The sequence below is a fragment of the Drosophila tropicalis genome, unplaced genomic scaffold, assembly GCF_018151085.1.
Source record: "Drosophila tropicalis isolate 14030-0801.00 unplaced genomic scaffold, ASM1815108v1 contig_878, whole genome shotgun sequence".
NCBI classification, from domain to species: Eukaryota; Metazoa; Arthropoda; class Insecta; order Diptera; family Drosophilidae; genus Drosophila; species Drosophila tropicalis.
The window spans coordinates 16,218,686-16,228,635 of record NW_027173374.1 but is presented as its reverse complement, the minus strand read 5'-3'; the positions used below and the strand labels follow the sequence as shown (position 1 = coordinate 16,228,635).

The 9,950-nt window shown below is 41.2% G+C and overlaps 5 protein-coding genes across 5 annotated transcripts; 3 read left to right on the top strand and 2 right to left on the bottom strand.

Annotated features, from left to right (window-relative positions):
* The first annotated feature begins 1,262 nt into the window (after positions 1–1,262).
* Positions 1,263–2,914, top strand: LOC137584058 (uncharacterized). Its single transcript, XM_068299295.1, has 4 exons — positions 1,263–1,856; positions 1,914–2,186; positions 2,247–2,432; positions 2,496–2,914. Exons 1-4 carry the CDS (start codon positions 1,380–1,382, stop codon positions 2,850–2,852), a joined length of 1,293 nt encoding a protein of 430 aa, XP_068155396.1. The 5' UTR covers positions 1,263–1,379; the 3' UTR covers positions 2,853–2,914.
* Positions 2,915–2,940: 26 nt separating this feature from the next.
* LOC137583956 (phenoloxidase-activating factor 2) lies at positions 2,941–4,377 on the bottom strand. Its single transcript, XM_068299151.1, has 4 exons — positions 4,185–4,377; positions 3,918–4,129; positions 3,600–3,856; positions 2,941–3,529 (listed from the first exon to the last, which is right to left on the bottom strand). Exons 1-4 carry the CDS (start codon positions 4,342–4,344, stop codon positions 2,941–2,943), a joined length of 1,218 nt encoding a protein of 405 aa, XP_068155252.1. The 5' UTR covers positions 4,345–4,377.
* An 812-nt stretch (positions 4,378–5,189) lies between these two features.
* Positions 5,190–5,552, top strand: LOC137584096 (uncharacterized). The gene is made up of 2 exons (XM_068299344.1): positions 5,190–5,347; positions 5,412–5,552. Exons 1-2 carry the CDS (start codon positions 5,216–5,218, stop codon positions 5,535–5,537), a joined length of 258 nt encoding a protein of 85 aa, XP_068155445.1. The 5' UTR covers positions 5,190–5,215; the 3' UTR covers positions 5,538–5,552.
* A 698-nt stretch (positions 5,553–6,250) lies between these two features.
* Positions 6,251–6,667, top strand: LOC137584097 (uncharacterized). The gene is made up of 2 exons (XM_068299345.1): positions 6,251–6,382; positions 6,440–6,667. Exons 1-2 carry the CDS (start codon positions 6,251–6,253, stop codon positions 6,563–6,565), a joined length of 258 nt encoding a protein of 85 aa, XP_068155446.1. The 3' UTR covers positions 6,566–6,667.
* Positions 6,668–6,685: 18 nt separating this feature from the next.
* Positions 6,686–9,868, bottom strand: Pif1B (PFTAIRE-interacting factor 1B). Its single transcript, XM_068299273.1, has 4 exons — positions 7,793–9,868; positions 7,656–7,733; positions 7,456–7,596; positions 6,686–7,380 (listed from the first exon to the last, which is right to left on the bottom strand). Exons 1-4 carry the CDS (start codon positions 9,866–9,868, stop codon positions 7,138–7,140), a joined length of 2,538 nt encoding a protein of 845 aa, XP_068155374.1. The 3' UTR covers positions 6,686–7,137.
* Between the last annotated feature and the right edge of the window lie 82 nt (positions 9,869–9,950).

Sequence of the window (9,950 nt, the reverse complement as noted above, 5' to 3'; positions counted from 1 at the left end):
GATAGTTGGTTTTGCTTTTGTTGTTGGTTTTATTTGTATAGTCAAATTGCTCCACAATCAGCCTCTGGCTGGCAATTGACACGTCTGAAGTGCACGAAAGCCGAGGACAGACTGAGTAAAGGACTTCGCTCAGCGATTTACCACTTCGTGTTTGCCATTCGTTTGAGTGAAGTGAATCTTTGAGTTGAAATTTGAGTGAGTTTGAGGCTTCTGAATACATATGTATATGTATATGTATATGTAAGTGTATCCTGTAAACAAAGGAGTTAAAAGGTTTGGCATTCAAACAAATCAATATAGATCGGAAACTTTTAATTTGCGAACAATTGAACAAATAATCAATTAGTTATCTTATAAAATGTGTTCCTAGTCATTTTGATATCTCCCTACTAGATACTAGGTAAACCGAAGTCGATATCCATGCTAAGTGCACAGAAATTGTGTGCGGCAATAATATTTGGATTTGCAGTTTTTTTCAAACCGTGCAACTAGCAACATTTCCGGTTTCCGTCTGGCATTAACAGCCGATTATCAACGGTTGGAACGATTGCAGATGGTGCAGCTATGTGGGGTAATGGGGAGGAAAAAAAACAAAATATGTAAAATATTTTCTTGTGACGATAAAATTTTATACAACTGGCACAGAAGTCATTTATTTTGCATAAAGAAAACAAGTGTAGCTGATCAAAAGAGGGGTGCGAAGGATGTAATCTTGCCTTTACACCTTTTCTGCTGCCCTACCCATGACGATAAAACCGAGACGACTACCCTCTAGGGCATTGGGTGCAAATGAGGAAAGTTAACAGCCAGACAGACATTGAGCCGGAGACCGAGACAAAGATAAAGGCTCGTGTAGTTGTTTATGAGTCAGACGCAGTAAAGTGAGCTTGAAATGGCCAGAGGTGACTGCGTCTGTGTCGGTGCTTGTGCCGTGTTTTGTAGAAGGAAACACATGTATCACGGAGCAACCTGTTGTTCAATTTGCGCATAACTTTACTTAGTCCTATTACTCAGCATTGTGTCACGGGTCGTATACACAATGATTTTAAAACAAATGGCTTAAATTTTTTTAATTAAACCAGAAACATACCAGATTCTAATAATTTATTCTTGCAACATAATTGACATATTTTTATATTAATCGTAAGATTAGACTACATGTCGTATACACGATAAGTGTTTTATAAAAAAATATATAAAATATGTTTTGCTCAACAACTAAACAAGCCTTGCTCTGAAGGTTGCTAGGTTGTTATGGTTTTACCTTCAGATTGAGTAAAAAACATTTATATTCCCTCTTTCCCTAGGAACTATCGAACAAACATATTTGGCACGCAAAATATATGTTTATCGTTTAAATCACACAAGAATTGATTAGTATGTTTAGAGAAAATAGATATAGTTCCACCATACGGGTCGTACCTGCAACGCGAGGCAGTATACAAATGACCAGCAAACATCCGAGCCCAGCACACCTAGGCACTCCCCCAATTGCCCAAGTGCGGCAGGAGGTGAAACCGAAGGTTTTCCAGAAGAGCCACAGTGTAAGTAGTGCTCTAAGCGAACCTTCTGAATTGGGTGAACGTGGAGGCTTGCAAGGTAAATCTTATTGGAATGCCGTTATCGATGAAGTCGAGTTCGCCGCTTCGTGCCGCACCCAGCCGCGTATTCCCGTCGTGGACTATTCGCTGGTACTGCCGCCTCGTCTACAGGAGCGTGTAAAACGTATACAAGACTATGATTACTCTAAATCTGATGATGACATCTATATAAGGGATGATATGCGGGAAGAAAGGCCGGAGGATTACCTTAGTCCAAGCTCACAGGACAGTGAAGAGGAGAAGGATGTCCTTCTTGTAAGTAGTTCTGAAAATTGAACCGTTTTTGCAATAATTCGTTCTTGTGTGCTTCAGTTTGATCTGGGCCGTAATAAAGTCGAGGAACATTTTAACGAAAGCGATCACTCGGATATTGTTCGCATGGAACATGAGTTTGAGAAATTCGATCTCAAGCTGGATGAACCTGTTGGACACACACACCGTACTGTAGACAGAACTAGTTGGTATGCCAAATTTCTATGCGCCCCCAGAGACAAACGAATCTGCTGGCAGTCAAAAGTGGAGCAAGGTGATCAAACTCATGTCACGCATACCCTTGACGAGCAGGCAGAGGATCTAATGGATGCTGTTAGTAAATTTTTTAATCACTTGAACAAATCTCATTACTTTATTTGAATCTAACCCAAGTCAGCTGAACGTTTTGTGGAATGGCTCAATTCCATAGGGACCGTGGAAAGCGATCTAACCCCCCATAAAGTTAAAAACCTTTTCTCTATTAAGGGAGATCGCACACTTTTGGCATCGGTAAAAACAGATCCCAAGGAAGTAAATGCCATTGCCCAAACAGTGGCCGATAAATGGAACAAACCGCATGTAAGGCAAAATGTTACCTTATGTTATACACTGAAGAATTATATCCCCTTTTTTTGTTGGTAGATGGCCATTGAGTTGAAATACGAGAAGCACATCAATGATCATGCCTCTCGTCCCACGAAAAAGCCCATTCTCAGTGCTTTTGGACGCACCGTGCCTTTAAAAGAGAGACCGTGGATGAAACGATCTAGTGACACTATGATTAAAACAGTTTACCCCGAAGAACTGCTGACACGGGAGAAAATCTTCAAGGGAATCACACATCTGCGTAGTACAACAGCATTGATTGATTTCTATGTGGCCAATCCAAGATTGGAGAGACCACAATATTTGCTCCGAGGTGGCGACTTTGAACAGTCCAGTACTAGTGAATCGGCAACGGAAGTGCCACTTTATGAACTATTGGGACTTCGCTATTAAAAATTATTTGTTTAGTTGTCGTTTAAAAATTAAAGAAATTAATAAGGTTTACGAAAAATGTATTTAGATACATATGTATGCTTAGTTTCTACTGCGTCAAGGTTGTTTGTATCCAGGGCAAATAGGTTCCAACATTAACGTAAACACCTGGCACACCGGCTTGGGCACAGCCGATTCCCCAGGCCACTAGTCCCACAACATACCAAACCCCATTGTTGGTACAAACCAATGGTGACCCCCCGTCTCCTGTACACGCATCCTTGCCAGCTTCGCCGCCAGCGCAAATAAAACTAGTGGGACTTAAGACGAACGATGAGCCCAAGCGAGTAGATCTCAAAGCTGCCTGGCAATTGGCATTTGGTATCAGGGGCACATCCACTTGCCGCTCAATAGCCTGGTAAGCTCCCGTGGGTCCAAAATCGTTCTTACCCCAGCCAGCAACCCAACAACGTTGACCCACAAAACTGGTGGTGGGCAGGCAAATTGTCCCCACGGTTGACTTACTAGTCAAAGATACAGCCTGCGCTAGCTTAAGGATTGCCACATCGTTTTGAAGATTGGTAGGATTAAATGAAGGATTCACATAGACATTAGATATATAAACATCTTGGGCGGGTATCGGCTCACTTGTACTGGCCGCATCCCATTCCCCAAGTCGCACCTTAAATGAAGTTAGTCTGTATAGAGAAGGACAATATAAATGGAGATTTAGGATTAAATGGGACCGCAAACTTTTTAGAAATTTACCCCAAATTATAAACCTTATGGGCGGCGGTAAGAACATGTTGCGCCGTAATCAGTGCGCCTCCACCCAAGTATACATCTGCTGTGGTCAACAACGCTGCTTGCCACGGATAGGCACCAAAACTAGCCTGTCCAGGAGTGGCCTGTGATGCGCCTGGAGGTGGTGGGAATCGACGACCGCATTGGTAGCTTCCTGCCTGACAGCAAGCCACTAGTCCATAGCTACATGTCAATGTGGATGCTGTTGTTGGCGGTGTGGGCTAAAAAATGTCCTCACTTATGTATGCAAATTATCCCTAATTATTAACCATTTAGACTCACGTAAAGTCCTCCATTATTCACAATTCGAATGTCCAATTGTCCACTTCCATCGGTAGGTGCTGTTGGCAAAGGGTTTGCACAGGATCCGGGAGGCACACACTGACAATAACTAGTTCCAGGATTAACTATATTGGGTACTGGGGGCCAAGTGCCTGGTGCTGCTGGTATTATTGGTGGAACTAATGTTCCCACAACCAATTGCCTGGTAAGGACTAAGCAAATATTCTCAGTAATGTTAGAGAAGAGCTCAACTTTACATCGACCTACTCGTGTGATTGGCAGTGTTGCCCACATCACTAGGTTGTGGTACCCCAAAAGCCTCCTTATTTGGTTCATTACCGACTTGAGGGGCACCAAACTTCCAGCTAAAAGCGCCACCAGCGAGTAACTGCATCAAGAGCAAAAATAAGCCAACCCACTCCGACATTTCTTCTCTACTCAACCCTTTGCCAACGGAAACTAAATTGTCCACGCAACAATCTACTTGCCTATATAGTCCAACCATGAATAATAAAATTGTCCAACAAATGGCCTCCATTTAGAGTAGTATAATTTTTGTTTAGGGATTTTCCGATAGAGAGAGCTGCATAGCGCAACAAAAAACATTAGGTATCGGGCGACAAAAAAAATGGGCAATAATCATAAAGAATATTACAATAAGATTTTAAATATTTGCGTACCGAATTGGAGATACTCTTCTCAATCAATATGGGAAAAGATAATCTTAAACCTAAGCTAACTGTTAAATGTTGACTTGATTTGTAACTGGTAGACTGTTTGTTTTATTTCCCTTATTGGAAAATGAGAAGAACAATTTGCTTGTTAAAATCATGAGACTCGATGTTGAGATTCCACAACTATGTCCCACCCTATGAGAGTGCGGCTATTGCATATTAAATAAATTAATTTTGAATTTGATTTTTTTTGGAATGTGGAACTGTGCTAATTTGACCCTCGCCTTTTTGTCTGTTTGCACTATATTGTGCACATATTTTTGTTACCTTTTAATTTGATTCTAACAACTTAATAGTTTAATGGAAAAAATTGGTTGTCCGAATAATCCAAACACTTTTCGCTTGGTCGCCGCCAAATTGTGAATGTCATAAAGGTATTGCCCCAACTTCTATGATTAAACCTTTTGGGGGCGTTAAGTTTACAGAGATAAAGCTATTCGAAGCTTTTAATGTAGAGCTTTCTCATATCAGTTGCATTGAAAGTTGACTAATCGAAATAGTTTTGGATTTATAATATCACTTTTAATCAGAACGCCTAGCCAATAAGTCTTAACATAAGAGAAAATGGGTAACGTAGAACTAGACTTTTCAGCTATACCCAAACTGCACGGGCGTCAAAACTTTTGGCAATGGCGAATCCTTTTGCGTGCCTATCTAGAGGCAAACGATCTGTGGAAAAACAACCTTCCCAAAGAGGTAAATTCATACATTTGTATACTTTGTGAATATACAGATATGTAGATCACTATCTTAATTTCAGAGTCCCTATGCCAAATTTATCATTTTGGCTACTGTACAGGGCGATAAGATTGAGCCAGCCTATGACGATGAGACTTGCCAATACATATTTCAGAACTTGGAACACCGTTTCGGGCCATATAATTAACATTATATTCATTAAAATTAAAAAGAGTTCTTAACTTAGCTTTCAAATTCTGGGTTACCTACTTTTGCAGCAAGAGAGCGCAAACAATACTTTGCCTTACCTTGTCTCTTTCTCTCTTCCGTTATTTTTTGCTAAAAGGAAAACATTTTTTTATGTCCCGACATTTAAAAATAAGATAAACATGTTTATGTCTGTTGCAATCAGCATTAACTTACCCAATCAAACCAGTATTATCCGATTTAAGATATTGAAATGTTGCACTAAAATTTGACTTCTACTTTCTAGTAACTTACAAATTAATTGTCACACAAAATAAATACGACACATTTCACCGACTCCCACACAGTATAACACCAGTATTGGAAAATGACAGAGTTGCCTGATCATAACATTTGTCCTTTAACAGCGCGACTGTAGACAACATAGCTGTTAATAACTTATGATTAAATAATAAAATACTGTTTGCAAAATACTGTATATAACGTGCCGGTATTTGCAAAATTATCGGGCACACTGTGAGTCTCTCCCCTGCGTAATCCTCGTAGAGCCGCTTTCTCTCTCTTAGGCTATGCTAAAGCCGTTAAGTTTTCTGATATTTTTATCAGTACAGCTTTTTCATATCAGTGGAATTAATAGTTGACTAATTGTTAAATAATTTTGTATTTTTAAGTTCACTTTCAATCAGAACGTTCAGCAAATAAGAAGCACAGAAAATGGGCAACAATGAATTGGACTTCTCAGCTATACCAAAATTGCATGGACACGAAAATTTTTGGCAATGGCGTATACTCCTCCACGCCTATCTAGAGGCGAATGATCTATGGAAGCACGATCTACCCAAGGAGGTAGCGTATTAAAAGTGCATTAGTAATAAATTTATATTTAACATCTATTCATTTTAGAATGCCCATGCCAAATTCATTATTTTGGCTACAGTACATGGCGATAAGATCGAGCCCTCTTATGACAATGAGACTTGCCAAAATATATTTCAAAGCTTGCAAAATCGATTCGGTCCTTACAATTGAGGAAAGTTTTTAATAAGACCCTCAATGAAATTGTAAATTTTATTTTCACTCAACCATCTTGATACTTGAATAGTATTAAACAAAGCTTTGACGGCCATTGGAAAACTATTTTTCAATATATTGTAATTTGAGAGATTCCGATTTTTATTTAAAAGTGAGTAATGGTGTTGTGTTGCTTTAACTAACATGTGCTCGAAAATCATCTCTAGAATTGAATCTCTTCTAATTCATATACAATGCATTTTAAATTTGCTTAATATCTACGATTACATTGGTAAGGCACTAAATTAAAGCACTGTGTATCTTGACATGCACAAACCAATGCGTCAATTGCTTGATGCACTTGTTGTGCTCTTTTAAGTCTAGGTTCAAAACAAAAACAACTTACACTGTCGTTACATACATGGGTAAGCTCTATATACATACACAAGGTAATTGTATGTGAAGGGGTGAGAGATTTTCGGGTGCGATATAAAGAGTATTATTCTGTAATCGGACAGCTGTAATCACTATCACAAAAAAAAAAAAAAAGATTGACTAGCACTTTTGCGCCTGCCGCAAAGGCGCGCAATTTAACTGGGAACATAAAAGAAGACACTGGGCGACCAGGGTTTCTCCGCACCAACCAACATTTCAGGATGAGCACTGACTACAGCCTGGCTATCGTTGCCGCAACCTTCTCCAGGGAAATCTTGGCCCACCGCCTGTGCACGCAGCACTATCTGATGGGTCTTAGTAACATCCACATTCGCCACAACGGCAGCCTCGTGGCGGAAACTATAGAATCGATTTGTCAAATGACCATCCACATAAATCTGAAACACCATATATATCAGAGATAAATATTTCAAATCCTCTGTACTTAACTAATTAAATCATTGAAGACTTACTTCGTAACCGGCAATTCCAACACAGTCTAACACCTCCCATCGAAGGTAGAGAGCTGTACAACCTAGACTGGTAACATGAGTAATGGTGACAGGAAAGCTTTCCCGAGGTGGTTTATCCAAGTCTCGTGATTCTTTAACATTCTAAAATTAAACGGATAATTATTAGATACTTAACCATCAATGTTTTGGAGTTATCTTACCTTTGGCTTTGCCTTTTTCTTGTTCAGCACATGATCCATAGCATGCAAGTCGACAATAATGGAATCAATAAAGAATTTCTAGCAAACAGGGTGTTAAAAGATCATAATCATAATTTGAGTTTATTGCAGGATCTTACCATTTCGCAAACGGGATCACACATGGCAGAGTCAATAGTCTTGGATACCGTCTTGCACTCATTCTCGCAAAGCAATGCTCGACAATGGCAGCAAACGCAAGGCTCTGGATGCGGTTCAGGTACACCGTGTTGTAGGCTCTCTTCCTCGTAATCCTCTTCGCCAGTATGGCCCCCATCCTCACATTCTTGCAGAGCTTGCCTTAACAAAAGCTCGAATAGTTGTCGCGCTTGCGGACTTAGTGGACCATTTGGTATCAGAGTCGCGTCTTTATATTGCTCTATCATTTTGCATGGATCTGAGGGAGGGCAATCTGTGGGGCATGGACCATTGGTCTCAGCTGCCTCCTCTTGCGATAACTCATCACATAACCCACAATCCTCACCATCTGGAAGGGTGTTGTCGCCGACCATGTCCATAAGCTGTTGGCATAGTTCACTTTCGGTTTCATTGTGCTCTTGTAGAGTCGGCGGCATGTCATCATTGTCATCATCGCAGCAACCCACGAAGACATCGGATTCGGAGGCACTTAGTTCTGATTCGTTTTCCATTTGTGATTCTTCAGTATCCATCATGGTAGGCACTTCCAACGTGTGTGTCTCGAACGGGCGAAAATCTGGGTCAAATTCGAATCCACCGATTTCCTTCAGCGGCAGTGGCTTTGTATTTGATTTGACTTCCACCGTGTGTGTCTCGAACGGGCTGAAATCTGGGTCAAATTCGAAACCACCGATTTCCTTCAGCGGCAGTGGCTTTGGCTTTGATTTCTGGAAACATTTTTTCAGAACTTCCTCCAATTGTGCGAAACACTCCGTAAGCTTATGCTGCTTTTTGAGCTCATCTATTTTCCCGACTTGTTCTTCGAGGTGTTGGCCCGCGCAGCATTCTTCAAAAGTTGGAGTAGGTGTCGTCAGTTCATCTGATGGAGCGTTGACACATTCAGGTTCTTGGGCTATCATTAAAGTTAACTCTCTAAATAATTGCTGTATTATTTTTGGGCGATCTTCTTCATTGCATTCACAGTCGGCTGCATTGCTCAATTGCTCGATCATGCCCAGAATCCGGTTCTTGCGTGTGACTGGTCCTTGATCTGGCTTCTTAAAACTGGATTCGCATACGTTAACATCGCTAGATACCGTTACCGAGCGAAAGGCACTGGATTGTTCACACATTGTCCCATCCTGCACCACTCTTCCTAAAAAATGCCCAGAAACTGGATTACAGTGGTCGCTGTCTGGATCCAGATTAGAATTGCAGCTGGCCAAAATAAGCTGAGATTTTGGCTGATCCTTTGCTAGACAATCACAACTGTCCCCACCCTTGAATGCCGTTTTCAGTGAAGGTTCTTTCGAAGTATAGCAACTGGTTACTATGTGATCAGATGGCTTATGCCCTGTTTTTACCAACAGATCCTGCGAAGAATGGCAACTGGTCACGATTGGCTCAGATTTATTTGAGCAAACACAATGCATCGAGCTTTCGGTTGTCCCTTTTTCAGAAGGCTCTTTGGAAGCATGGCAACTCGTTATAATTCGTGCAGATTTCTTGATAGACGTGTTCGACGAGGACTCACAGTCACGATAGATTTCGCCTGCACGTGATTTTTTAATATTGGGCAGAGATACACGCTTGGATACACTCTTTCCTTGTGGATTGGATAATTGGGAATAGGCGCTTTGTTTCTGCGGGCAAACACATCCCGTTTGACTGCACTTTAATTCAAGCGTCCTCTCTGATACACTTCGCTTTTCGTCGCGTCCGGATGTAGCTGGCTCCTGATCCCGTCGAGTGTGGCACGCAGCTTTTGGATGATGCGATGAACTGCATAGACATGTAATCTTATCCACCACAGAACGGGATCTTGTGGTACACGAGGTTTGCTCTTCGCATCCGAAAGACGGTTGATTATACAATTGAAAATTATGATCACTGGTATGGCAAGGATTCACACTATGACTACTAAGGCCACATGGTGGCAGATTGGCGTCTACTTTACTAGAGCATGTGGGAACACTGGGCTGTGACTTTGCGGTTCTGACACTCTCAGCTGGATAATCCGTCTGACAGCTGAGTGTCATGGGGGCGTCTTCTTCATGGTTGAGTGCGACTTGCATGGACACACTCCACGACTGGTCCCTGGACACTGATACTGAGTGGGAT